General features: G+C 58.3%; 2 protein-coding genes across 3 annotated transcripts; one reads left to right on the top strand and one right to left on the bottom strand.

Moving 5' to 3' along the window:
* The first annotated feature begins 1,959 nt into the window (after positions 1-1,959).
* On the top strand, positions 1,960-13,496 carry MAP3K6 (mitogen-activated protein kinase kinase kinase 6). 2 transcript variants are annotated; one of them, XM_050796787.1, is made up of 29 exons: positions 1,960-2,314; positions 3,631-3,770; positions 3,859-3,882; positions 4,149-4,339; positions 4,458-4,626; positions 4,997-5,103; positions 5,529-5,699; positions 5,797-5,909; positions 6,278-6,437; positions 6,661-6,826; positions 6,904-7,011; positions 7,136-7,185; positions 7,279-7,374; positions 7,521-7,608; positions 7,690-7,823; positions 8,139-8,266; positions 8,511-8,647; positions 8,982-9,087; positions 9,954-10,111; positions 10,209-10,401; positions 10,501-10,639; positions 10,944-11,127; positions 11,270-11,446; positions 11,733-11,838; positions 12,104-12,275; positions 12,365-12,477; positions 12,574-12,647; positions 12,934-13,010; positions 13,210-13,496. In XM_050796787.1, the coding sequence occupies exons 1-29, from the start codon at positions 1,975-1,977 to the stop codon at positions 13,298-13,300; spliced, it is 3,912 nt and encodes a 1,303-aa protein (XP_050652744.1). In that variant the 5' UTR covers positions 1,960-1,974; the 3' UTR covers positions 13,301-13,496. The 2 variants fall into 2 exon arrangements, with proteins under 2 accessions (XP_050652744.1, XP_050652754.1); XM_050796797.1 differs by lacking the exon at positions 3,859-3,882.
* Positions 13,497-14,421: 925 nt separating this feature from the next.
* On the bottom strand, positions 14,422-26,522 carry SYTL1 (synaptotagmin like 1). The gene is made up of 14 exons (XM_050796812.1): positions 26,365-26,522; positions 22,985-23,213; positions 20,956-21,104; positions 20,648-20,720; positions 20,516-20,561; positions 19,176-19,248; positions 18,563-18,930; positions 18,195-18,355; positions 17,842-17,938; positions 17,394-17,552; positions 17,012-17,090; positions 16,802-16,901; positions 14,859-15,064; positions 14,422-14,641 (listed from the first exon to the last, which is right to left on the bottom strand). The coding sequence occupies exons 2-14, from the start codon at positions 23,173-23,175 to the stop codon at positions 14,502-14,504; spliced, it is 1,842 nt and encodes a 613-aa protein (XP_050652769.1). The 5' UTR covers positions 23,176-23,213; positions 26,365-26,522; the 3' UTR covers positions 14,422-14,501.
* Between the last annotated feature and the right edge of the window lie 1,185 nt (positions 26,523-27,707).

Here is a 27,707-nt window from a genome sequence, read left to right as displayed (position 1 = left end):
AACCCTAGAGGGCAGAGCAGGGACACAAGTTTCAGCTCCTTTCAGGGAAGAATTTCCTTCCAGTCAGGAAGACGGAAAGGACAGCCTCTAAAGTAGTGAGGCTTCTCTCTCTGGAGGTGTGCAAGACAAGGCCAGAGGGGCATATGGTGGAAGGAGTGGAGGAGATTCAAGCATCCATTGACAATTTCCTGAGGCCCTCTGTGTCCTGCAAGTGGATGGCTTTGTGGCAGGAATTGCACAATTGCACAGCCTTCTTTTTTTTTTTTTTTTTTTTTTTTGAGGTGGAGTCTCGGTCTGTCGCCCTGCATAGGTTGGAGTGCAGTGGCACGATCTCCACTCACCTCAACCTCTGGCTCCTGGGTTTAAGCCATTCTCTTGCTTCAGCCTCCCACGTAGCTGGGATTACAGGCACATGCCACCATGCCCTGCTCCTTTTTTTTGTATTTTTAGTAGAGACGGGGTTTCACCATGTTGGCCAGGCTGATCTCGAACTCCTGACCTCGTAATCCACCCGTCTTGGCCTCCCAAAGTGGGATTCCAGGTGTGAGCCACCTGGAATTGCACAGCTTTCTCAGCCTGTCAGTTGCTCATGCTTGTCCCTTGTAAGTTGTCCGTTTTCCACTCCAGCCTCTGTTGCAGGCCAAGTTCTCAAACTCTGCCACTTCCTGCCTGTCCCATTGGGTGCTAGTTCGAATCCAAGGTCAAACCAAGGAAGGTACATTTTTCTTCCACAAGGCAACAGGGCAATGAAAAAGCCATTGAGTAGCATTTAAGCAGTTTATTTGCCCAAAGCCACGTTCTAGTAAGTGGCAGAATTAAATAGTTAAGAGCCTGACAGGCGGTCCTGGGTTTGCACCCTGCTCTGTCATGTGCTGAGTGATCTTGGAGAAATTATTCAACTTAAGTACCCATTTCTTGATTTCAGGGTCCACTGAGGCTTATACCAGGTTGCTGCCTCACCAAGAAAGTTGGGGATTCTTGGGGATTTGAAGCTGAGAAGCTTTGTAGTGCAAAGGGCTGGGGTTGACTCCTTCAAGAGGTGGCTTAAGAAATGTTTAAGAGTGGGAAGTGCTTCTCAGGTCCAATGGTCACCTTTCGCATAGAAGTCAAAGGTCAGCGGGGGTCCATAGCAGGTTGGGTCCTGGGGAAAGCAGCCCCCTAGCGACAGTAAAGGCTCAGATGCCAAGTCCCACTCCAGGATTGAAGGCTTTCGGACAAGCAGCCTAAGGTGTAGGTTTCCCCCATCCCAGTCCCTCCCTGCCTGCACTCACTGGGCCCGGGAGGACACCCACTGTTCATCATGCTCTGAGCACCCTAATGTCTCTAGAGAGCCATTCATTCAACAGATCCCTGCAGGGCAGGCCTTGAGGATCGAACCTTTTCCCTATAGCCCCGGCCTCGTCACACATTTTATGTGCGCTTGCTGTGAGCAGTCCACAATCTTTGGCGTGCACAGGGGCACAGGCTGTTCCGGAAGCCGCCAGTCTCCAAAGTTCTGGCGGGAGAGAAGGGAGGGGAGAGGCTGAGTCTCAAGCCGCTAGGGAGCGGCGCTGCCCCAGGGCCGAGGGTGGAGCTTTCTGGGTCGGCCGGGAAAGGGCTGGGCTCAGCCTACAAGTGAAGGCAGGACAGCGTTGGCGGGCGCTCCCTTGAGGAGTCCAGGTGGCGGGCACCTCCGAGCCGATTCCCAGGATCCCTCAAGTGGCTCTGAGCTGCCGACCATCGGATGCCCCAGATTCCTAGGACCCAATCCCGGATTTCAGAACCTCAGGACCTTGCAAGTCCGAGCTCGGATTTCTCCCTGGACTTTAGATTTCTGGAAAGGGACGTCAGGCCGGATTCCGGATCCCTAGATCCCGTGGGAGATTCTCCGATTCCGACCGGATTCCAGGTCCCAAGATTCCTGATCTGCCGGCCCAGGCTCCTGCCCCTCCCCGGGTTCCCAGTGCGCAGCGCCCAGCGCCTGAGCGCCCCCGCATGGCGGGGCAGTGTCCCCGGTCCGGGGCGGAGCGCGCCGGCAGCTGCTGGCAGGACCCGCTGGCCGTGGCGCTGAGCCGGGGCCGGCCGCTCGCGGCGCCCCCGGGCCGGGGCTGTGCGCGGAGCCGGCCGCTCAGCGTGGTCTATGTGCTGACCCGGGAGCCGCAGCCCGGGCTGGAGCCTGGAGAGGGAACCGAGGCGGAGCCGCTGCCCCTGCGCTGCCTGCGCGAGGCTTGCGCGCATCTCCCCCGGCCGCGGCCGCCCCCGCAGCTGCGCAGCCTGCCCTTCGGGACGCTGGCACTAGGCGACACCGCTGCGCTGGATGCCTTCTACAACGCGGGTGAGCGCGCTGGGGGCGGGGCCGGATCCGGGCGGGACTCAGGGTCCTGGGAGGGGACCCAGCCGGGCTCGACGGCTCAAGGGAGGGACCGAGAGGGTTACCGGGTCTAGGGGACTTAAAGTGAGATGCAGCTGAAGGGCTTGGGACAGGGCCGTGAAAAAAGTGGGATTTAGGGGATCTGGGGCGCGGCCAGGCTCGGGACGAGACAGGGATCTGGGCGCAGCTCCAGGGCTCGGGGTTGGGGCTTAGGCACCCTTCAGTCGGAGCAGTGCCCAGCGAGCCGGTAGAGGATGGGGCGGGGCTTTGGAACTCTGGGGCGGGGCGGGGAGCGGCGCGGGGCTGGACTCAGCCTCAGCCTCAGGAGGATGTCACGCGGATCTCTTGAGGACAATTACTGGGAGAGGAGCTTGGACTTAGGGAAAGGGGCTGTACCCGGGAGGCTGGAGTTGAGGAGTCCTAGCATACTGTTTCCGAGGATCGGGCTGGAGAAGTAAACAGAGAAGCGAAGGGGCCCAACGGGACTGGATACTGGGTGAGGGAGCTTAGGTTAAGTGGCCTCAGCGGCCAAGAAAGAATGGGCGGGGAAGTGGGCGGGGAAGGATGGGCCAGGGGCGGGGCCAGAAGGAGGCTATTCCCCCGCGGGTCACTCCTCCCTCCAACCAGCCCGGATGCTCCGCCCCCATACTTACTTGCTCATGCTGGAGTCCGGTAGCTGTGCTTCCTGGATGTCCATGAAATCGTAGCCTAAAATGAAGGCTGACCCGACGACCACTCGGACACAAAGACACAATTATCGACAGACACAAATCGCATACATGTTGACTCGTTCAGGCCCTAGCAGACGCTGTCATACACACAGGTACAGTCAGACATAGTAAGCTGTACATGTCACACATATACACATACATACATTTAGGCACAGCGTTGTCCATGCACACTGATGGTAGCCCCTTTCAAGAGACTGTGCTGAAGACCAAAGGGAGGGGACTTCTATGTTTGCGCAACTCCCACCTCCCAAATGTCCTGGAACAGACTCAATTGGTCCACAGCCTCCCTTCCCCCATGCCAGGTGCTCACAGGCTCTGAACCGTGGCCTGAGGGTCCCAGCCCAGTGAGCCCAACTCCTCTCCTGCAACACCACAGAGATCAGTTCTGTGAAAGTGCCGGGGGCCCCTAAAAAGGGCCGACTGAAGCCCAAAGCAGAAACAGACCCTACTGGAGTCCCACAGCAAGGCAGGTCAAGCCAGGATGGACCCCAGCTCCTTCCCCATCAAGCTGGGCTTCAGGGATCAGCGCCGCCCTCTCTGTGCCTGCAGACGTGGTGGTGCTGGAGGTGAGCAGCTCGCTGGTACAGCCCTCCCTGTTCTACCACCTTGGTGTGCGTGAGAGCTTCAGCATGACCAACAACGTGCTCCTCTGCTCCCAGGCCGACCTCCCTGACCTGCAGGCCCTGCGGGTAGGTGGCCTGGGGCTGGTGGGGGCAGGCACGGGGCTGGGGTAAGGCCTACACAGAACACCAGTATCTGACTGTCTGCCTCCTGCAGGAGGATGTTTTCCAGAAGAACTCGGTGAGCAGAATCCACCTCTCACTCGAAAGTGCCCTTTGACTTCCACTATGACCTCTGACCTCCACTAATCCTCCTGGCTTCCTCAGTCACCTAACGCCCCCCTGACATCCCATGTGTTCCTCTGTTTCCTGTTGCCTCCTCTCATGACGGGTGCCCCTTTCCTGCGATTCCAATTCCCACTGGTGCTGACCTTTGATGCTCTCACTCCCCTTGTCTAGCCCTGTGCTGACCTCTGACCTCACTGATTCCTGCCTCCCTCCCACCAGGATTGCGTTGGCAGTTACACACTGATCCCCTATGTGGTGACGGCCACTGGTCGGGTGCTGTGTGGCGATGCAGGCCTTCTGCGGGGCCTGGCTGATGGGCTGGTACAGGCTGGAGTGGGGACCGAGGCTCTGCTCACTCCCCTAGTGGGCCGGCTTGCCCGCCTGCTGGAGGCCACACCCACAGACTCTTGGTAATGAGGGCCCCCAGGGAGGGTGCTCCAGGAGGGGGTTGGTGAGGGTACAGTGGGCTGGGGCTGAGGTGCAGGCCCCACCATTCTCTCTCCCTGCCTCCCCTGCCCTGGGCATCAGTGGCTATTTCCGGGAGACCATTCGGCAGGACATCCGGCAGGCGCGGGAGCGGTTCAGTGGGCCGCAGCTGCGGCAGGAGCTGGCTCGGCTGCAGCGGAGACTGGACAGCGTGGAGCTGCTGAGCCCCGACATCATCATGAACTTGCTGCTCTCCTACCGCGATGTGCAAGTGCGTGGTGCTCAGAGAGGCAGTAGGGCAGCTGGCATTTGAGGTCAGACAAACCCAAGTTCAGGTCCTGGCTGGGCCACTTGCTCACTGGTGGCTTTGGGCAAATGATCAAACGTCTCTGAGTGTTGGCTTCCTTATTTGTTAGACAGGATGAGCATGTTGCTGCCTCCTGGGGCCGTTGTGGGGTTGGGAATGCCCAACATGGGGCATACAGCAGGTTCTCCCTGTGAGGTGTGGTGTCTGCTGGGCCTGAGGAGGCATGCAGAAGATGGTGGCTGGGTGGGATGTCAGGTGTGGGAAAGGACCCTGGCCCAAGGTTCCTCGGGGCCTGGAGGCCCATGATGCCAGTACTTGCCATTCCCTGATGCAGGACTACTCGGCCATCATTGAGCTGGTGGAGACGCTGCAGGCCTTGCCCACCTGTGATGTGGCCGAGCAGCATAATGTCTGCTTCCATTACACTTTTGCCCTCAACCGGTGAGTGGCAGAGCAAGGGTTAGGTCATAGCCACATAAAGGTTTCCGAAACCTGGGTCTCTGCTGTGCAAAGCCATTGCTGTCTGGGATCACTGCTGTTCGGGGAATTGGCTGACCAGGGTCACTGATGTCAGTAGGTCCCTGTTGTTCTGAGTTACTGCTGCCTGGTCGGGGTGGGGGAAGTGGTGCTGCCTGTGGTATGGTCACCACTGTTCAAGATCACTGCTTCTAAGGGTCATTGCATCTAGGAATCACTTCTATCTGAGGTCACTACCCCTAGAGAGGTCAGTGCTGGCCAGGGTCACTATCATTTTGAGGTCATTATTGTCAGGCCCATGGAAGGGTCCCTGCTGTTCAGTGTCTGGAGGTCCCTGAACAGAGTAGGCCAGGGCCATCAGGGAGGGCCTGACCCCATCTTTTTCCTAGGAGGAACAGGCCTGGGGACCGGGCGAAGGCCCTGGCCGTGCTGCTGCCACTGGTACAGCTTGAGGGCTCCGTGGCACCTGATCTGTACTGCATGTGTGGCCGTATCTACAAGGACATGTTCTTCAGTTCAGGTTTCCAGGATGCCGGGCACCGGGAGCAGGCCTATCACTGGTAAGGAGCACAGTGAGTGGCTGGTGGGCTGAGCTATGAGATGAGGAATGGTGCTGTGGGCATCGGTCCAGCCTTGTGCCCCCTACCCCCACCCCAGGTATCGCAAGGCTTTTGATGTAGAGCCCAGCCTCCACTCGGGCATCAATGCAGCTGTGCTCCTCATTGCTGCCGGGCAGCACTTTGAGGATTCCAAGGAGCTCCGGCTAATAGGTGAGCACAGATCCTGGCTCTTGTCTCGTCACCCACAGGGGTTCAGAGGGGCCTGGGAAGAGGGCAGGGAGAGAGCACACTAGGTAAGAGTTAGGACGAGTTCATCCATTTGGACTGTCCTGCCCATACCCACACCTGGGTCCTAATACCTGTTCTGGGCCCTCAGGAGCCCTCAAACCCACAAATGTTCCCTAACACATCTGCATGTTCATATACCTGTGCCTGAGCTCCTGTTCCCACCCGAGATCTTGCCACACCCAATGGTTTACTCATATCTATGTTCATGTCCACACTCGGGCCCACAAAAATGGTGGGCCTCACTCACCCCTGCACCCACACTCACTGGAGCCCATGCCCCTCTCCCCCAGGCATGAAGCTGGGCTGCCTGCTGGCCCGCAAAGGCTGCGTGGAGAAGATGCAGTATTACTGGGATGTGGGTTTCTACCTGGGAGCCCAGATCCTCGCCAATGACCCCACCCAGGTGGTGCTGGCTGCAGAGCAGCTGTATAAGCTCAATGCCCCCATATGGTAGGTGGCCCCCTCTGCATTCTTGGCCTGACCTGGGCTGTCAGCTCCTGCACCTATGTCTGTTGGCATGCTAGACTGAACCCTGAGGCAATGACCTGGCTACTTTTAGACCAGTGCCCGTGGCACCCCATGCCAACGTTCTAGCTATATCCAGGCCAGTTTCCTCTCCCTGGCAGTGCTGGTTGGTGCCTGCGCTGAACTGAGGATGCGGCTTTGCATGCAGGTACCTGGTGTCCGTGATGGAGACCTTCCTGCTCTACCAGCACTTTAGGCCCATGCCAGCAGAGCCCCGTGGAGGGCCACCACGCCGTGCCCACTTCTGGCTCCACTTCTTGCTACAGTCCTGCCAACCATTCAAGATGGCCTGTCCCCAGGGTGACCAGTGCTTGGTGAGGCTTGTAGGGGTGGTGGACCTGGGAAAGGGGTAAGCCCCTTCTGACCGACCCTACTCTCCCACTGCCTGCAGGTGCTGGTCCTGGAGATGAACAAGGTGCTGCTGCCTGCAAATCTCGAGGTTCGGGGTACTGACCCAGTGAGCACAGTGACCCTGAGCTTGCTGGAGCCTGAGACCCAGGTGAAGTCGCTGCTGAGGCCCCTCACTCACCTCTGCTGGGACCTTTTCTGTGGAGCCTTTCTCCCATTCTCAGACCCTTCTCCTGTCCCCAGCACCCCTGATCACACCCCATTTCTTCTTGCAGGACATTCCCTCCAGCTGGACCTTCCCAGTCGCCTCCATATGTGGAGTCAGGTGATAGGCGGGACCTGGGGCCACTGGAAAGACGGGAGGTGAGGGTCGCTGCCACCCAGCCTGACACTCACTGGGTTCTTCATCCCTTCCCAGCGCCTCCAAGCGCGACGAGCGCTGCTGCTTCCTCTATGCACTGCCCCCAGCTCAGGACGTCCAGCTGTGCTTCCCCAGCGTAGGGCATTGCCAGTGGTGCGCAGTCTTTCATGGTCAGGGTACTCTGAGGACCAGGATGCCCGGGGGAGTGGGGGAAAGAAAGGGACGACGTCCCTCGGGTGCCCCGGGTTATGTGGGGACCAAGATGCCCCTCCCGTGAGTCTTACCTCCCCCACCTTCAGGTTCTGCGGCCTGATCCAGGCCTTGGTAACGAACCCGGATTCCACGGCGCCCGCGGAGGAGGCAGAGGGCGTGGGGGAGGTGTTGGAGGTGAGGACGCGGGACTGGGAGCTCGCGGAGGGCGAGGGGCCGCGCGCCCTGCTGAACCCCATCTCACTCCGTGCCCGGCAGTTTGATTATGAGTACACGGAGACGGGCGAGCGGCTGGTGCTGGGCAAGGGCACGTATGGGGTGGTGTACGCGGGCCGTGATCGCCACACGAGGGTGCGCATCGCCATCAAGGAGATCCCGGAGCGGGACAGCAGGTGCGGTGCGTGGCCACGCGGGCGGGGCTGAGGGCTTGTGAGGGCTGAGTGGCTCCTGTGGGCGGGGCCTAGTGGGCGGGCTCATAGGACCTGAGAGTTCGAGCCCTGTGGACTGGGCCCGTGGGCGGAACAGCCAGGACCGTGCGGGCGGGATTGAGGTCTGGAGGGTCCTACGGGCAGGGTAGTAAGGGTGCGGAGGTTGGGAGAGGGCTTGTGGGCGGGGCAGGTCCTTGGGGCGGGGCCAGGCTGGGGCGGGATGGGCTGGGCTTCTCTGCCCACATCGGTCCCTTTCCTCTCTCCCCTACCACCCCCCAGGTTTTCTCAGCCCCTGCATGAAGAAATCGCTCTTCACAAACGCCTGCGCCACAAGAACATAGTGCGCTATCTGGGCTCAGCTAGCCAGGGCGGCTACCTTAAGATCTTTATGGAGGAAGTGCCTGGAGGTGCCTGCCCTGTGTGGGATGGGAATGAAACCGAGGTGTGGGGCATGGTACCGAGGCAGGCAGGGTTGGAGAGCCCAGGGGGAAATGCACCCTAGTGCGTGTGGGTGGTGTAGCCTAGAATTAGCTGAGGAGTGGCGCTGGGTGATGGAGTTGGGGCTACGACATGGGTGTGTCTGGGCCTTGAGCAGAGATGTGGGCTGGAGCCAGTGGGTGGGAACAATGAATTTGGACTGTCCCCACCCAGGCAGCCTGTCATCCTTGCTGCGGTCAGTGTGGGGACCCCTGAAGGACAACGAGAGCACCATCAGTTTCTACACCCGCCAGATCCTGCAGGGACTTGGCTATTTGCACGACAACCACATCGTACACAGGGACATTAAGGTAAGCCCTGGGGCTGGCCCGCCCTCATCTGCTGGGGGTGGCAGGGGAGGACATGGTCTCAGACGCAGGCTGGCAGATTAAGTGAGCAGACCTGTTGCAAAGGGTAGGAAATTAATCAGGGAGGCTCTTTAGAGAAGGAGGGGAGAAGTTCAGCTCTGAAGCCAAACCAATTGTCAGCTCCCAGCCCCAGAGGGCCATGTAAGTGGGATGGCAAGGGGAGAGTGTTGACAGAGGCAGGACCAGGCTGGGATCTCCAGGAGATGGGATCCCAGAAAGAGGGTCTAGTTCTGCTGGCAGGGGCCCAGCCCAGTGTCCACTAATGACTATCGATCAGGGGGACAATGTGCTGATCAACACCTTCAGTGGGCTGCTCAAGATTTCTGACTTTGGCACCTCCAAGCGACTGGCAGGAATCACACCTTGCACTGAGACCTTCACAGGTAACAAGGTGTGGGGGTGCTGAGTGGGGATGCTGACCTGGGGCAGAAGATGTCTTGGAACTTTCCAGGGAATGGGATTGCTCCTAGGCATGGAGTTAGAGTCCTAATGGGGAATGAAACCCAGGGTGAGTGATTGGGCCAGGGCTGAGGTGATGGCATCTAGAACTGGAGCTTGGATAAGTGATGAAACTGACTTTAGCACTTGAGGAGTGTCGATGTAGGCCAAGGTGGGAGTTGGAGGAAAAAGCTGGTGATGGAGTTCAGGGGGACGATGCAATCCAGGATGTGCGCTGGAGCGCTACTGTGGGTGATGGAGTCTGCGAATGTGGTGGAGCCCAGGGTGAATGATGGAAGCCTTGGCAGGTGATGGAGCCTCGGGTGGTGATGGAACTCAGGATAGATGTTTGATGACCAGGATAGGTGTTGAGGTACGTTTTGGATGATAGGTTCAGTATGGGTGCAGTCGGCCTGAGGATGATGGCATTCCCCTCCCCTCTCCAACCCCATGTTAAAGCCTAGATGGGGCCAGGCGCGGTGGCTCAAGCCTGTAATCCCAGCACTTTGGGAGGCCGAGACGGGCGGATCACGAGGTCAGGAGATCGAGACCATCCTGGCTAACACGGTGAAACCCCGTCTCTACTAAAAAATACAAAAAACTAGCCGGGCGAGGTGGCGGGCGCCTGTAGTCCCAGCTACTCGGGAGGCTAAGGCAGGAGAATGGCATGAACCCGGGAGGCAGAGCTTGCAGTGAGCCGAGATCCGGCCACTGCACTCCAGCCTGGGCGACAGAGCAAGACTCCGTCTCAAAAAAAAAAAAAAAAAAAAAAAAGCCTAGATGGGCATCAGTGCTCCTGCTTCTGTCCTAGGAACTCTGCAGTATATGGCCCCAGAAATCATTGACCAGGGCCCACGCGGGTATGGGAAAGCAGCTGACATCTGGTCACTGGGCTGCACTGTCATTGAGATGGCCACGGGTCGCCCCCCCTTCCATGAGCTAGGGAGCCCACAGGCTGCCATGTTTCAGGTAAGACCCCTTTGGGCCTGGCACATGGAAGTGGCATAGGGCCAGGCTGGGCCTTGGACACCTCTGAATGTCACCCTTGTTCACCCTCCCCCAACAGGTGGGTATGTACAAGGTCCATCCACCAATGCCCAGCTCTCTGTCGGCTGAGGCCCAAGCCTTTCTCCTTCGAACTTTTGAGCCAGACCCCCGCCTCCGAGCCAGCGCCCAAGCACTGCTGGGGGACCCCTTCCTGCAGCCTGGGAAAAGGAGCCGCAGCCCCAGCTCCCCCCAACATGTTCCACGGCCCTCAGGTGCTTGGAGGTGGCAGGATGGACACACTGGAGGGCAGAGGAGTTGTGGAGCTGTGAGGGGGGAAGAGGGCCCTGCTGACAGCTCTGTCCCTCCCTCAGATGCCCCTTCCGCCAGTCCCATTCCTTCAGCCGACTCAACCACCCAGTCTCAGACATTCCCGCGCCCTCAGGCACCGTCTCAGCACCCGCCCAGCCCCCCGAAGCGCTGCCTCAGTTATGGGGGCATCAGCCAGCTCCGGTGAGACCTAGGCTCCTGGGATGGGTTCCCTTTGCCTGGTTTTGCCTTTTTCTCCCCTCCTACAAAAGCCCTCCTTGGGGACTTGGGCACCTTGACCACTTGTGAATGTGGCATTTGGTGCCTCCCCATGCCCTGTTCTGGCAACTCTAACTTGGACTTGTTGTGTCCTCTCAGTGCGGGATTTATCTATGTCCATCCCTGTGAGGTAGGCATAAAAGTAAGAGAGCCAGAATTCAAACCCGGCAGCAGAGGTGACTGGCTGGTTGCTGCCGGTCTTCAATCAGCCGCTCGCCCTTGTGCCCAGGGTGCCCGAGGAGCCTGCGGCCGAGGAGCCTGCATCTCCGGAGGAGAGTTCAGGGCTGAGCCTGCTGCACCAGGAAAGCAAGCGTCGGGCCATGCTGGCCGCGGTGCTGGAGCAGGAGCTGCCAGCGCTGGCGGAGAATCTGCACCAGGAGCAGGAGCAAGAGCAGGAGCAGGAGCAGGAGCAGGTGGGCGGCCCACCCTAGCGCCCCCTGGTGGTAGCACGGGGTCAGGACACCTGTTGATGTCCCCGCACCCCACCACCCCACCTCCGCGGCAGCGTCTCATTTGGCTGGAACACTCGCTGACCACCCCTCTCTTCCTTCTCAGGGGTCCCGTCTGGGCAGAAACTATGTGGAAGAGCTGCTGCGATGCCTCGGGGCACACATCCACACTCCCAACCGCCGGCAGCTGGCCCAGGAGCTGCGGGCTCTGCAAGGACGGCTGAGGGCCCAGGGCCTTGGGCCTGCACTTCTGCACGGACCGCTCTTTGCCTTCCCGGATGCGGTGAGGGCGCCTTCTGGTAGTCAGAGCTGCCCAACAACAGGTAGTGAGCTCCCTGTGCCTGGGGAGGTGCCAGGACTTGATGTTCCAAGATTCCCTGTCTCCTCCCTGAAGATCAGGCCTGCAGCAAAAAACCGTCTGCCCAGTCCTAGCTTCCCAGCCCCTCCCTGGACCTCAAGCCCGCCCATCCCACTTGCCTCCCGCCGAAGACTTTCTAGGCCTTTCCAACTCAAGCCCTGCCTCTAGTTGAGGCTCAGCTGTCTCAGCGGCGCCCTCCCTTCCCCTGCAGGTGAAGCAGATCCTCCGCAGGCGCCAGATCCGTCCACACTGGATGTTCGTTCTGGACTCACTGCTCAGCCGTGCTGTGCGGGCAGCCCTGGCTGTGCTGGGCCCGGGTAGGAGGGGAGTGCCACGGGCCTCCTGCCAGCGAGGGTGTGGTGCTTGCTGGGCGCGGTGAACATCGAATGGGGCCGGTGGGGGCCAGGCGGGACAGGGGCAGGCAGGCGCCGGTGGGGGCGTGACTAAATGGACATCTCCCATACCGGCACTGCCTGGGGCCTGCCCAGAGCTGGGCACCCTACCCCCGCACTCCCTTGCTGGGGTCTAGGGGTCCCAAACAGGCGTTGTAGCCTTGCCTGAGTTCACGGCACCCCGCTGCAGAGGTGGAGAAGGAGGCGGTCTCACTGAGGTCAGAGGAGCTGAGTAAAGAAGGGGACTCCCAGCAGAGGCCACAGCAGAGCCCAGGCCAGCAGAGCCTGCTTCCAGTGGAGCCTGAGCAGGGCCCCGCTCCTCTGATGGTGCAGCTGAGCCTCTTGAGGGCAGAGACTGATCGGTAAAGCCCCTTGGAATCGCTCATAGCCTCTGCCGGGCTTCAACTCACTCCCGACTCACCACTCCATTCTACTCTTCTCTGCCCCACAGGCTGCGGGAAGTCCTGGCGGAGAAGGAACGGGAGTACCAGGCCCTGGTGCAGCGGGCTCTACAGCGGCTGAATGAGGAAGTCCGGACCTATGCCCTGACCCCAGAGCCCCCAGGTGAGTGGGCCTTGGCTGGAGAACACTATTGGTGGGTTCGAGGCAGCTTCTAGCAGGAGGCACTCTTGGGCTCATCACCTGACTGCTTCTTGACAGCCACTCTTTCAACGGACCAGGGCCTGGTGCAATGGCTACAGGAACTGAATGTGGATTCAGGCACCATCCAAATGGTGAGGTGGGGAGTGCTTGGCTATCTCTGACCTCACCAGCCAAAGCCTCCATCTCTGTCCATCTGCCCGCTCTTCTCACTGTGCCCTCTGATGCAGAGAATCTCAATACTGGAAGAACACTTAGTATTCTCTTCCCATTGTATGGATGAGAAAACTGAGGCCCAGAAGGGGGGTGTGATCTGCCTCAGTATTTTGGCAGCAGAGCAGAGCTAGTACCTGGGTCTCTGGACACATCTTTCTGTAATTTCTTATTTCCCTGTTTCTGCGGGTCTTTGTCCACATCCAGCTGTTGAACCATAGCTTCACCCTCCATACCCTGCTCACCTATGCCACTCGAGATGACCTCATCTATACCCGCATCAGGTACATCCTGGGTCCCCCAAGGGTGAACCATGCATGTGGCCTCATCCTGGCCAACTGCAGGCCTGCCTAGGTTCCTTCCTGGAAACCAAAGGGGCACCTGGGTCCCCTAAGGACAGAGGGGGCACTGGGCAGACAGTGGGTGCAAGAGAGAGTCCAGGGCCACCTTCTGGCTGACCCACACAGAGTCCATTACCCCCAGGGGAGGGATGGTATGCCGCATCTGGAGGGCCATCTTGGCACAGCGAGCAGGATCCACGCCAGTCACCCCTGGACCCCGAGAGGCTGAATGAGGGCATCAGAGGCCAGACAGATCCAAGGATGGATGAATGGAGAGGACAAAGGCAGCTTCTGACACACCAGCCCCAGGACCTGGGGTGACTGGAGGAAGCCAGGCGAGTGGGGGCCAGGACTGGTTCCAGTGAGAGAAACCAACCACAGGCACCCAAGCACTACCAGACAAAACGTATTAAACAGAACACTTTTGAACCTTTGTCCTGGCAATTTTGGAGGTGTATGGGGGGAGGGGTACCCTGGGAAGAGCCTCCTAGGTCTTTTAAAAAAAAATTTTTTTAGGCCGGGTGTGGTGGCTCACGCCTGTAATCCCAGCACTTTGAGAGGCCAAAGCGGGTGGATCACGAGGTCAGGAGTTCGAGACCAGCCTGACCAACATGGTGAAACCCCGTCTCTACTAAAAATACAAAAATTAGCTGGGTGTGGTGGCTTGTGCCTGTAATCCCAGCTACTCAGGAGGCTGAGACAGGAGAATCGCTTGAACCCAGGAGGCAGAGGTTGCAGTGAGCCGAGATCACACCATTGCACTCCAGAGCAAGACTTTATCTCAAAAAAAAAAAAAAAAAAAATTTTTTTTAGAGACAAGGTCTTACTCTGTCATCCAGGCTGGAGTGCAGTGGCATAGTCATATTCACTGCAGCCTCAAGCTTCTGGATTCAAGCGATCCTTTCTCCTCAGCCTCATGAGTAGCTGGGACCGCAGGTGTGCACCACCACACTCAGCTAATTTTTAAACTTTTTTTTGTAGAAATAACATCTTGCTTTGTGGCATAGCTCACTGCAGCCTCAAACTCCTGGGCACAAGCAATCTGCCTGCCTCAGCCTCCTGAGTAGCTGGGACTACAGGCATGTGACACCACCACTTGCAGCTAATTTTTAAAATTTTGTAGAGATGTGGTCTTGTTATGTTGCTCAGACTGGTCTTGAACTCTTGGGCTCAAGTGATGCTTCTGCCTCAGCCTCCCAAAGCATTGGGATTACAGGTGTGAAACACTGTGCCTGGCTTCTCTGAAGTCTTTGTGGCGGAGTCTAAAGTTCCTTAATCTGGCCCCTCTTACTTCCCTGGCTCTTTCCTGCAATCACTTTTCTTCCTCCCTGCCCCAGCAGACACCAGCCTTTTATTGCCCTTAGAGCAGACTTTATTGACTTTAGCCAAGGGCAGGCCCTGAGATGGGGGTCCAGAGAGAGAGGCTTGGTCGGGCTACGTCCTGGGGGCCAGGTTGGTTCTGAGGGGTAGAAGGCCATCCACCCACTCGCATGGCTGCTCCAGGAGGGCCTGCCACAGCCGCTTCTCCTCTGGTGTGGAATCCATCCAGGGCACCTGCAGCCCATAGCTGCTGCCTGGATGTGGGTGGGCAGGGGTTGAGGGCATGATCACATTGGACACCTTGGGGCCCCCAAACACATAATCTGCCTGGTCCCAGATTATGCACTGTCCCCCATTACCACCCTCAGTTCTCAGTAGATATCAAAGCTCAGGAAAGGACAGAGAGGTATCCAGGGCCACATGCTGAGTCCCCATCTCCCAGGGCCTGTCTCAGGGAGCTACCCCACTTACCGGTGCCCAGGCTGAGGCGTGTGCCCCCCAGCTGGCGGCTGGCCAGGGCCCCATGGTCCCAGAGGGAGAGCTCAGCACAAGCCTGGCGCAGGTCGGCAGGCCCAAAGCCATCGTACACCATGGTGTGGTTGAACACAGGTCTGAGGCTGCGTCGCACAACCCTTGTACGCTGGCGGCTGGCCCGGCTGTCATCAGGCAGCACGAAGCTGTGCGGGAGGTGGCCTGGCATCAGGTGACCACCCCTCACACTCCCTAGAGTCATCCAGTCACCATGTCCCCTGGCTCCTGCCTGCCTGACCTCAGACCCTCACTGCCCTGGGACCTTTGCAGCAGCCTCCTCTCAGGTCTCCTGGCTTTAAAAGTTACAACTCCTGGCTGGGCACAGTGGCTCACACCTATAATCCCAGCACTTTGGGAGGCTGAGGTGGGTGGATCACCTGAGGTCAGAAGTTCGAGACCAGCCTGGTCAACATGGTGAAACCCCATCTCTACTAAAAACACAAAAATTAGCTGGGTACGGTGGCGTGCACCTGTAATCCCACCTACTCGGGAGGCTGAGGCAGGAGAATCGCTTGAGCCCAGGAAACTGAGGCTGCAGTGAGCTGAGATCGTGCCACTGCACTCCAGCCTAGGCAACAGAGCGAGACTGCGTCTTAAAAAAAATAATACTAGGCCGGGCGCGGTGGCTCACACCTGTAATCCCAGCACTTTGGGAGGCCGAGGCGGGCGGATCACAAGGTCAGGAGATCGAGACCATGGTGAAAACCCTGTCTCTACTAAAAATACAAAAAATTAGCCGGGCGCGGTTGTGGGCGCCTGTAGTCCCAGCTACTCGGGAGGCTGAGGCAGGAGAATGGCGTGAACCCGGGAGGCGGAGCTTGCAGTGAGCCGAGTCTCCAGCCTGGGTGACAAAGCGGGACTCCGTCTCAAAAAAAAAAAAAAAAAAAAAAATAATAATAATAATAATAATAATAATACTAAAGAAAAAATTACAACTCCTATTCACAGGGCTGCCGAGCGATGTCTCTGAAATGCAATTCTGCTACTCTCGCTGGCTCAGTGACTTTCATTATCTCCCTGTTGCTCCACCACCACCCCTCCTCAAGCAGTTTCCAAGGTTTTTCTTTCTTTCTTCCTTTCTTGTTTTTTTGAGACAGAGTCTCGCTCTGTTTTGCCCAGGCTGGGGTGCAGTGGCATGGTCTTGGCTTACTGCAGCCTTCCAGGTTCCAGTGATTCTCTCGCCTCAGTCTCTCAAGTAGCTGGGATTACAGGTGCCCGCCACCACGCCTGGCTAATTTTTTGTACTTTTAGTAGAGATGGGGTGTCACCATGTTGGTCAGGCTGTTCTAGAAATCCTGACCTCAAGTGATCCACCTGCCTCAGCCTCTCAGAGTGCTGGGATTACAGGCGTGAGCCACCATGCCTGGCCTGTTTCCAAGGTTTTCAAAGCCTGGGAACCCCCTCTTCAAAATACAGTGTTGCTCAGAAGTACAATACCTGAAAGAAAGAACGCCTCTGGCTGCATCAGGGTGGACACCCAGAAGTGATCTGCCCACGGCCATTTCACTCTCTAAGGGTGGGGGCAGCACCTGGAGGCACCCCTAGAAGTCCCCTGGAAGCTTACTTTGAAGACCACTGAACTGTAAGTTCCAGGCCAAGCCCCACAGCCTGACCTCTCAGGTTCTCTGTGGAAGGACCCCTGCAGCCCTCAGCCTCAGCTTTTCAACAAGTCCTACAGGCGGCAGTCACACTGAAATGCAGCTCCTCAAAGGTGTCCTCAACTTTCCTGACTCCAGGCCTTTGCTCAAACCATCCCCTTCACCCCTGCTCAGTGGGGAAAGCCATGGCTGCGTGATCAAGGGTTGATTAGTAGGGGTTTGTCGAGGTTGGGCACTCCACTGCAGTCAAAAGAAAGGGAAGCCCCGAGGGCCAGCACTCCTCACCATTGTACGTAAGTGTCCAGGGATCCTGCCCGCAGTGGCAGGAGGTCCCGAGCCTCCTTCACCCAGAAGTGCAGCTCCCCGCTCGGGGGCAGTCCAGCGCCTGCGGAGAGGCTCGGCTCAGGCCCGCAAGTCCACCACCCCTAAACCCAGGGACAGGAGTCTCCTGCTTTTCAGGGCGTGTCCAGCTTGGCCTCTCCGGCTATCACTCACCCTCGGAGCCGGCGGGGACGTACTTGAGGGACAGGGCGAGTAGCCCGCGGCTCGGAAGGTCGTCGGGAGAGAGTGGGACCTGCGAGAGGTGGGCTTGTCGTGGAGCAGGGGCTAATGGAAAGGGGTCTCAGGAGGGTGGGGTCTGCAGACCCGGAAGGGGTGCGGTTAGCAGAAACGGCGGGGCCTGCAGGGCGGAACCTAGGGGTCCCAGTGCCCTCATGGAAGGGGCCGTGGCAGGCCGGCTCCACCTGGGGCCGTGAGGTTAAGAGGTTGAGGGGAGGCTCTGTCGAAGGAGGGGTCTGAGGGGGCTGCGGGAGAGCCTGGTGGGGTAAATGCAGGAGACCCGAGCCGCAGGTCTCCCCACGCGGCCTGGCTGCCTCACCCGGGGCTGCAGGGGGAGCCAGGTGGGCTCAGAGCCCCAGTCCCACGTGTCCAAGGGCACTTCAGCTTCACCCAGAAAGATGTTGCGACCCAGGCTTTCGCGGTGCCACACGGACAGGCTCAGCACGCGGCCCTGCAGCTCGGCCTGCGGGACGGAGTACTGGGGACAGGAGGTGCACTTTAGCGGAGCACTGCTGGTGGCCCGCGTAGATGCTGCGCGAGTTGGCTGGGGCGGGTCCTACCGCGTTCCTACCGTGAAGGAATTCTGGGGAGCCCCGAAGGGCATTAATGGGGGCCTGGACTATCACCACGCCCACCACAAGGCTGACACACTGGAAAACGAGTTAATAGCCCCCCCGCCGATCCTCCAGGCTGCCCTTGCCACCTCGCCCCGCAGGAAGGGGCGTCCTGTTCATTAACGGGGAACCGCACCGTGGTCCCAGCCTCACCCGGAGAGTCTCGTTGAAAACCGGATTCAGATTCCGTTTCTTCACTGCCGTCTTGCGCTTGCTCTGCTTATCCGGGAGGAGGTAGCTTTTGACGTAGCTGGGAAGGTGAGAACCCGAGGTGAGGAGGGGCCCTCCCAGAGTCTTCTCCCCTGCCTGTGGGCTCCCCCAGCCACCACCCTGAACACATGCCAGGCCTCGTGCTAAGCGCTTTACAGGGATTGTCTCAATCCCACACCTCCCAATAACGCTGTTGTTCCCATTTTGAACATGAGAACGAGGAGGCCGGCCGAGACCCTGTGAATGGTGGGCTGGGCTGTGACAGCCGCGCCCCGCTTGGCCGACCGGGCACTCACGGGTCTGAGCGGCGGCGTCGGGCGGCGGCCAGGCCCTGGCACTGGATCACGTGCACGCGCAGCTCGGAGGCACCCGGCTCGTAGTGCAGCGCGAAGTGCACGGAGCCGCGGACCTGCACCGCCTCCGCCTCGCCGGACAGGCTCATCTGGCTGCCGCTCAGCTGCGGACGGGATTGGGTGGGAGTCAGGGCCGCTCGCAGGGCTCACGTCGGGGCCGGGGGCAGCGCGGAGGCTTCAGACCGGAGTTATGGGTGGTAGGCCAGGGGGCTGCAGCGTTGGGTCCCGCGGCGAGGGAGGGGCAGGCAGGGGCTACGCGTCGGAACGTGTCCACCTCCCCGGCCGCCCGGGTCCCCTCCCTCCCGCCTCACCGTGGAGGAGTTAAGGCTGGACACCGAGGAGCTGCTACTGAGCATGCGGTCGAGTGAGGGGTCCGGCCCCGGGGCCTCCTCCCCGTTCTCCAGGATCTGGGACTCGGCCTTGGTCTGCAGAGGGGGCAAGTGACGGGGCGCCCCTTCTTTCCCCGCCCCTGCCCGGAGCGCCCTGGGTCGCGGGCGGCTCGCAGCCCTGGGCAGGAGCGCTCCCCGCCCGGAATCCGCTCCGGATCTTGAGAGCAGCCGCGGGCCACTCCCGCCTACCTGGGCTTGCGGGGGCCGCGGCTCCTGCCCTCCCCTCCACGCGGGCTCCAGCTCCGGGTCCGCCTTCTCGGCACAGACCAGCAGGTCTCCTTGGCCAGGGTCTGGGGTGGGGCATGAGACGCTAAGCGAGCCCTCTCCTGCCCGCCCCTGAACGAATTTGGAGGAACTGGTTTACAACCCCAGCGAGCTGCAGATTCAGGCCCCGGTGCTGCCCTGGGATCGTCCCCACCTCCGAGGCAGGGTGGGAGTGGGGGTGAGGAGGGTGAACGCAGGTGGTTGGGGCCCTTTAGAGCTGCCTCTGACCCCTGAAACCTCTCTGTGCTCCCCAACAGGCGCTCCCACTCACCTTCCTGGGCCTGGGACGCCTCCTCAGGATCTGAACCCTTTAGCGGGACAGAAGGCGATGGGAAATCAGGTTCCTGAAGGAAGGAAGGGATAGAGGTCACAGTGTGGGGGCTGGTGAAGAAGGAGTCAAAGGTCATATTGGGGTCAGAGGTCACAGACTCCAGCCAGCTACCCCAGTTTCAGGTTTAGGGCAGCCCACGGGGCAGGGCTGGCAGCAAGCTGCAGGAGCGGTGGGACCGGGGCTTCACAGCCCACCCCGCAGGGCTTGTGCCGCCTGACTCCCTGCTCCCATTGGTGAGAGCATTGGTACCTGAGTCCTGCACCTCTGCCAGGCCAGGCCAGTCCCAGTCCCTCCACACTCCTTTTTTTTTTTTTTTTTTTTTTTTTTTTTTTTAATTGAGAGGGAGTTTCACTCTTGTTGCTCAGCCTGAAGTGCAATGGCGCGATCTTGGCTCACCGCAACCTCCACCTCCCAGGTTCAAGCGATTCTCCTGCTTCAGCCTCCTGAGTAGCTGGGATTGCAGGTTATGCACCACCATGCACGGCTAATTTTGTATTTTTAGTAGAGACGGGGTTTCTCCATGTTGGTCAGGCTGGTCTCGAGCTCCCGACCTCAGGTGATCCACCCGTCTCAGCCTCCCCTACAGACGTGAGCCACTGTGCCCGGCCTTTTTTTGAGACGGAATCTCGCTCTGTCACCCAGGCTGGAGTGCAGTGGCTGGATCTCAGCTCACTGCAAGCTCCGCCTCCCGGGTTTCCGCCATTCTCCTGCCTCAGCCTCCAAAGTAGCTGGGTCTACAGGCGCCCACCACCTCGCCCGGCTAGTTTTTGTATTTTTTAGTAGAGACGGGGTTTCACCGTGTTAGCCAGGATGGTCTCGATCTCGATCTCCTGACTTTGTGATCCGCCCGTCTCAGCCTCCCAAAGTGCTGGGATTACAGGCTTGAGCCACCGCACCCGGCCCTTTTTTTTTTTTTTAATTTTATTTTTTATAGAGATGGGGGGCATTTTGCTATGTTGCCCAGGCTGGCCTTGAACTCCTCAGCTCAAGCGATCCTCCTGCATCAGCCTCCCAAAATGCTGGGATTACAGGCATGAGCCACTGCGCCTGGCCCCACTTCACCCCTTAATAGCCAGATTCAGAAGTTCCCTTAGAGGCTGGATCCATACCACTGTTCACCACTGTTCCACCCAGGAGATGATGAGGTGCAGACACGGCAAGGGACATGTCCAGGGTCTCCCCATTCCCAGGCTGGGGCTCTTTTCCCCCCTGCCCCCCCCCCCACATTCCACCTTCCCTCCAGGGACACTGTACTGACTTGCTGGTTCATTCACTCTTACCTCAGTCTCCCTGAGCCTCTCCTGAGGGGCCTCATCAATGGTGAGCCTAGGAGTAGGAAGAGGACGCTCTCAGAGGGAGGGACCCTGGTTACTGGTGGGCACCATCTCCCTCTTCCCGAGACCCCTCCTCACCTGGGTTCTGGCCCCTCTTCCTTCTCTTTCACAGCAGCCTCAGCCTCCCCGTCGCTGCTTGGAGCCTGGTCTCCTGGGCGCAGGTGAGAAGTTCTGTGAGCCCCCATGCTCAGGAAGCCTGGCTGTGACTCGAGAGAGGCCCTGGGAGATGCCCACCCGCCCCACGCCCACAGAGGAGCATTGCCCACTCAAAGACACACAGTACCAAGGGCAGTCAGGACTGGAGCCCCGGTGGTCCTCTCTCCCTGTCCACATACAGACAGCGCCCTGGACGGCACATGGCTTGCCCTGCCCCGAAGATCTCTCACCCCTGGCGCTCTTCTTCCTGCGCATAGAGGCTCGGACAAGGTCAGAGCCGAAGTGGGCATTGTGGTGCCGCTGGGAGCGTGCTTCCTGGAACCAGTCCCCTGTCAGGATCTTCAGCTGCCCAGGGTCTGCCAGTGAGGCCCGGAGCTTGCTGGAGGAAGGGGGAAGGTGTGGCTGTCATGACTCACTCAAGCAACATTCCACCACCCACATGGTACCAGGCTTGGGACCAGGGGCCAGGGACCCAACAGCAAATCAGACTTGATCTGTGCTGTGGAGGAGCTCGGGCTGCTGGGGAGACAAGTACACTATAGTGAACCGGATGATGTGATAGAAATAAGAAGAGCCAGCTCTGCCTGGGAGAATCCGGGAGGGTTTCCCAGAGGAGGTGACATTTGAATTGCCTTTATTTATTTATTTACTTAATTATTTTGAGATGGGGTCTCCCTCTATGCCCAGGCTGGAGTGCTGTGGCGCAATCTCAGCTCACTGCAACCTTCACCTCCCAGGCTCAAGTGATCCTCCCACTTCAGCCTCCCGAGTAGCTGGGACTACAGGCGCGTGCCACCTTGCTCAGCTAATTTTTTTTATTTTGTTTTGTAGAGACGGGGCTTTTCAATGTTGCCCAGGCTAGTCTCTAACTCCTGGACTCCAGCGATCCACCTGCCTCAGCCTCCCAAAATGTTGTAAACCACTGTGCCCAGTCTTGAATTTCTTCTTAAAAGACAAATTGGAATTCTCCAGGTAGAGAAGGATAATAGTTATTACACTTTTTATTTTATTATTATTTTTTGAGATAGGGTCTTGCTCTGTTGCCCTGGCTGGAGTGCAGTGGCATGATCATGGCTCATTGCAGCCTGACCTCCTGGGTTCAAGCAATCCTCTCACCTCAGCTGCCTAAATAGCTGGGACTACAGGCACATACCACCACGCCAGGCTAATTTTTTTATATTTTGTAGAAATAGGGTCTCACTGTGTTGTCCAGGCTGGTCTTGAATTCCTGGGCTCAAGCAATCCTCCCGTCTCAGCCTCTCAAAGTGCTGGGATTACAGGAGTCGCCACTATCCCTGGCCAATTCCTCTTAAATCAGTGAAGTAGGACTCCTTAGCCCCATTTTATAGACAAGGAGCATGGTGCTCAAGGAGGTCAGGTGAGTTGCCAAGGCTACAAATCTAGGAAGTATCTGTCCCCAAACATTGCTTGTAACACCCATGCTCTTCCACCACCGTGCTCTTCCAGTACCAGCATAGGCATAGAAGTGAAGTGTGGGTTCAGGGACTGGGGAGCACCTGAGTGGCTGGAGGGGTCACTTTGTGTCTGTGTGTTGGGTGGGGGTTATGGTGGAAGAGGAGATGGTGGGGGCTGGCAAGGACCGACCAGGGAGGCCCAGTGGACCATGCCTAGGAGCTTGTCCTTGACACTGGGGAGCCAGGAGAAGTTTCAGCGGGGACATTAAGGACAGATCTGGCCAGGCACGGTGGCTCGCATCTGTAATCCCAGCACTTTGGGAGGCCGAGGCGGGTGGATCATCTGAGGTCAGGGGTTTGAGACCAGCCTGGCCAACATGGTGAAACCTCATCTCTACTGAAAATACAAAAAATTAGCTGGGCGTGGTGGCATGTACCTATAATCCCAGCTACTTGGGAGACTGTGGCAGGAGAATTGCTTGAACCCGGAGGGGCGGAGTTTGCAGTGAGCCAAGATTGTGCCACTTCACTCCAGCCTGGGCGAAAAAATGAAACTCTGTCTCAAAAAAAAATTAAAATTAAAATTAAAAAAGGACAGATCTGGGGAGCATCAGCTGCAGGAGGTGGGCCCAAGAGGCAAGCCTGGAGGCAGAGAGGCTGGCGAGAAAGCTGGTGCAGTCACCCCTGGAGAAGTGATAAGCTGTGAGCTGGCCAAGGCCAGAGGAGACTAAAGGGCGAAACCAAGAACCACGCAGACATCTGACGGCAGTGGTGTCAGTAGGGAGCAGGGTGGGGGCCACTCAAGCCTCTCAATGCTCCCTGGCCAGGGTCTGCCCTGCCTTACCTGACCCGCCCTTCCTCCAGCTGGCGCAGGCGGGCATCTCGTTGGAGGACACCAGCAATGGCCTCCTGCTCCTCCTCTGTCAGGAAGCTGAGGTCCAATAGTCCTTCAGTCTCAGGCTTTGGCCCATGCGCCATGGGGAGGGAGGGCAGAGCCCAAAGCCCCTCTTGAGATGGGTGGCCCCTCTGGGGCATCAGCTGGGGCTGTGCCCCAGCTGGGCACACGTAGCTTCCTGGGGGCAGACCAAGGGTCAGGTCAAGCCCTGCACAAATGCTTGGCACATCCTGGAACCAACAGCCCTTTTCTCCCCAAACACTTGGCCAGGTATGGGTAGGGTGCCACCCCAGGACGGCTGAGCTCAAGGTGGGGTGCCAGGCACTCATGCACACATGCATACACTGGCCCTTGAACGCACTCAGGGACACAGTGGAAGACGCAAGAGACACACATGCACACACCCTGAGGTAGGGCCACACAGAACTGCAGCGATGGAACACACAGACACACGTGCACACGCGGATCCACGTAGGCATAGATATGGCCGCACATGCACATAGACACCTGCATAAAGACAGGCGCATGTACAGCTGTTCCCCCAGAAAGGGCCCTCTACAGACACAGACCTGGACCCGTGCCCACGAGAGACATGCACACACATTTTTTTTTTTTTTTTTTTTTTTTTGAGAAGGAGCTTTGCTCTTTTGCCTAGGCTGGAGTACAGTGGCGCGATCTCATCTCACTGCAACCTCCACCCAACGGGTTCAAACAATTCTGCCTCAGCCTCCTGAGTAGCTGGGATTATAGGCACACACCATCACGCCCAGCTAATTTTTGTATTTTTAGTAGAGACGGGGTTTGACCATGTTGACCAGGCTAGCCTGGAACTCCTGATCTTGTGATCCGCCCACCTTGGCCTCCCAAGGTGCTGGGATTACAGATGTGAGCCACCACGCCCAGCCCTACACATGTTCTTAAATCTGCACACAGTGGCCAGGCGTGGTAGCTCACACCTGTAATCCCAACACTTTGGGAGGCCAAAGTGGGCCGATCACCTGAGGTCAGGAGTTTGAGACCAGCCTGGCCAACATGGTGAAACCCCATCTCTACTAAAAATACAAAAATTATGGCCGGGTACAGTGGTTCACCCCTGTAATCCCAGCACTTTGGGAGGCCGAGGCGGGCGGATCATCTGAGGTCAGGAGTTTGAGATCAGCCTGACCAACATGGACAAACCCCATCTCTACTAAAAATATAAAATTAGCTGGGCGTGGTGGTGCATACCTGTAATCCCAGCTACTCGGGAAGCTGAGGTGGGAGAATTGCTAGAACCTGGGAGGCAGAGGTTACGGTGAGCCAAGATCACACCATTGCACTCTAGCCTGGGCAAAAAGAGCGAAACTCCGTCTCCAAAAAAAAAAAAAAAAAAGAAAGAAAAGAAAAATTAGCTGGGCTTGGTGGCACATGCCTGTAATTCCAGCTACTTGGGAAGCTGAGGCAGGAGAATCTCTTGAACCCGAGAGGTGGAGGTTGCAGTGAGCTGCGATGGTGCCACTGCACTCCAGCCTGGGCAACAGAGTGAGACTCTGTCTCAAAACAAAAACAAGCAAAAAAACCTGCACACAGCATATGCACACCAACAGGGATGGGCCCACCCGGATGGGTTCACCTAGACAAGAACAAGTCTGGGGACAAATGTGTCCCTCAATAAAGATATACATAAAAATCACACAGACTCTGGCACACACACATTGTCCAGCTATCTGAGTTGTGAGCTCCTTGGAGGCAGGGAGAGGGAGTGACCCTCAAAGCCAGTACTTTGCACACAACAGATGGTTGGTAAAATTTTGATTAATTAAATGCAGAAATATGCCTGCACATACATGGGAATGCACACATACAACCACCCACCTAGACAGACACACACACGCATACACACACACATGCACGCGCACACACACACGTACGTGCACACACACACGCACACACACACACATGCTCACTCCCCTGGGCCAGGAACCTCACAGCCTGGGTCCCCTCCCGCCACCCTTCACCTCCACCCTGCCCTGGCCCACTTGGCCTTCCTGTCTGAGGCAACCTTCTCCTCAGCCCACACCCCCAACTTCCTCCCCTGAGGTAACTGCCGCACACACTCCCACCGAGGCCTCCAACCCAGGGATGCCCCCGCCGCCAGCCCTGCCCTCTTGCCTGGAGCCACCGGGCCCCTCTGCTCTGGCCACACGGTTCTCCCAAGACCAGGGTGGGGTCCCGGCGGTGGAGGCCTAAGCTGGCACAGCAGCCCATGCTCAGGTACCACAGTGACTCCGGAAAGAAAACATTTGCCCAGCGCTGAGGGGCATGTAGACGTGGCAAGGGGCCCATGACTTGGTCAGGGCTGTGTCCTGAGCCCACTGGGCGGCCTCTCCTCTCTTCCCCGCCCCTTCCATGCCAGGGCTCCAGGTGGGGCCGGGACCGGTGGAGGCAGCTTGGCAGGCAGGTCCTGGCTTGTGTCCACCGCCTGCTATGTTCTGTCCCCTCCCAGCTGAGTCAGTGGCCGAGTCCCAGCGATCCCTCCTGACACCCTCAGGAGCTGAAGGCCTCGGCCTGGCTGCCCGGTGTGCATTCGCTCTGTGGATACCTGTGTGCTCCACAACAGCAGTGTCCCTGAACTTCTATGGCCAAGGTGTGGGTCTTGCAAACGCACAGTTCGGGCTCCCCCGTGGATTGGTGTGTGAACCCATGTCCCTCTCTGTGCCCTGGTCCGAGTCTGGTGGGCATGTCTGCGTAGTGTGGGTCTGTGAGCTGTGTAGTTGCTGTGTGAGTGTGTCTTTGTGTCCTGCTGCGGTGTGATGCTGCATGGTGACTATATTGTCTGTGCGGTGTGTTCAGTGACGTTCTAGGTGACAGCGCCATGTGGGGTGTGTGCAGTATGCATTGTGCGTTTCCTCCTGTGCTGTACGTGTGACTGGGCTGTGTGCTGTGGGGTGTCCCCTGGTGCCTTGGGGGCCACCAGGTATGTGTGTCTGAGTGTGGATGGAGGTGGGAGAGGACATTTGGCAGAACTGGGCCTATTTCTGTCCTGCAGGCCTGCCTGAGCTGGGCCATGGGCATCAGCCCAGCCTCCCTGAAGTCCCAGCAGTTCCCCTCCCTGAAGTCCCCTCTCCTACCAGAGGCAGAATCAAGTGTTTGGTCTTCCCTGCTGTTTTGACACTGTGGGACAGACCCATTGGTCAAGAGGAGGGTCTGTCCATCTGTCCGGCTGTTCCAGTTCCAGACATGCGCCCACCTCCCCCAACCCCAAGGTGCTGGAGGGTGCTCAGGATACCAGGTGGCAGTGCCTGCGTCTCTGGACCCTGGCAGGGGACCCTGGCACCGACATGTGTTACCTGTAGGGGTCCAGTATGGGAGGACACCTTCGCAGGTGACTCCAGCTCCCCTGGCAGCCGAGTTTCAGGGACTGGGAGAAGAGCCGTGAGGGAAGAAGGCTGACTCAACAGGCAGCCCAGCCAGCAGCTGCCCCACACTGAGGAGGAGGAAACACCTCGGCAGGGCCTGATGCAAAACCGGGCCTGGACTCCCAGCGCCCCGGGGTGCGCCCCCGCAGCTGACTGGAGAGGCCGGGCTTGGCCCCAGCTCCCCAGTTAGGCCGCCCTGCGCAGAGTCCCTGCTCTGCCACTGGGTGTGCGACCTTAAGCAGGTCTCTTCCATTTCTTCTGATGCAAACTGTGGGTAGCAGTGTGCAAGGGGCCTATTCTAAGGGAAGTGAAAGTGCCCGGTGTGAGCTGGCAGAGTCGGGGTGAGGTGTCCCCACTCCAGCATAGTCCAATGCCCATGGCCATTTCAGCAGCGGCTGCCCTCTGTATCCACATGTACCTCTGGGACATGCTGGCCACAGCAGAGCAGCCCTCTCTGTCCCCTCTGCTGTCCTGGGCCCCATCTGTTTGAGGAGGCCTGAAATCTTCGAGTGCCAAGGTGAGGGTCCCACACTGGCACCCTGAACACCCTGAGCCCCTCTGAGCACCCCATTCTACACCCAGCTTCTGCCCACCCTGAGATTAGAAGGTTTAGGCCCTAGATTACATTGGCTTCAGGACCCTGAACCTCCTGGGTTGTCTTGGGCACAAGAGGCACACCAAAGCTTTCTGACTCCCCCCAAGTCCACTTCACTTTCCATGGCCTGCCCTGGCCCGACCCCCTCCCCTGAACCTAGGGCCATGGATTAAAGATTAGAGGGCTCCTCATAGACCCCTGGGAGAGGTAGGGCAAGGGGTGGTTTATAAACAAAACCGGTCTGGGCACGGTTACTCATGCTTGTAATCCCAGTACTTTGGGAGGTCGAGGTGGGCGGATTACTCTAGGACAGGAGTTTGAGACCAGTCTGGCCAACATGGTGAAACCCCATCTCTACTCAAAATAACAAAAATTAACTGGGCATGGTGGCGAGTGCTTGCAGTCCCAGCTACTCGGGAGGCTGAGGCAGGAGAATCGCTGGAACCCAGGAGGCGGCGGTTGTAGTGAGCTGAGATCTTGCCACTGCCCTCCAGCCTGGGCAACACAGCGAGACTCCGTCTCAGAAAAGCAAACAAAAAACCCACTCTTCCTCCCCGTCATCAGAACTGGCTCCCACCACCACTGAGAGACAGAGGGCCCCTCCTCCATCTCAGCCCACAGTTGAGGCTTCCCTACTTATTTTTTGCAAGTTAATCTTATTTTTCTCATCTGTTAAATG

Source organism: Macaca thibetana, chromosome 1, assembly GCF_024542745.1.
Source record: "Macaca thibetana thibetana isolate TM-01 chromosome 1, ASM2454274v1, whole genome shotgun sequence".
In the NCBI taxonomy this organism is placed as follows: Eukaryota; Metazoa; Chordata; class Mammalia; order Primates; family Cercopithecidae; genus Macaca; species Macaca thibetana.
Note: the sequence above shows the minus strand (reverse complement) of the source record. Positions and strands in the feature narration are given on the sequence as shown.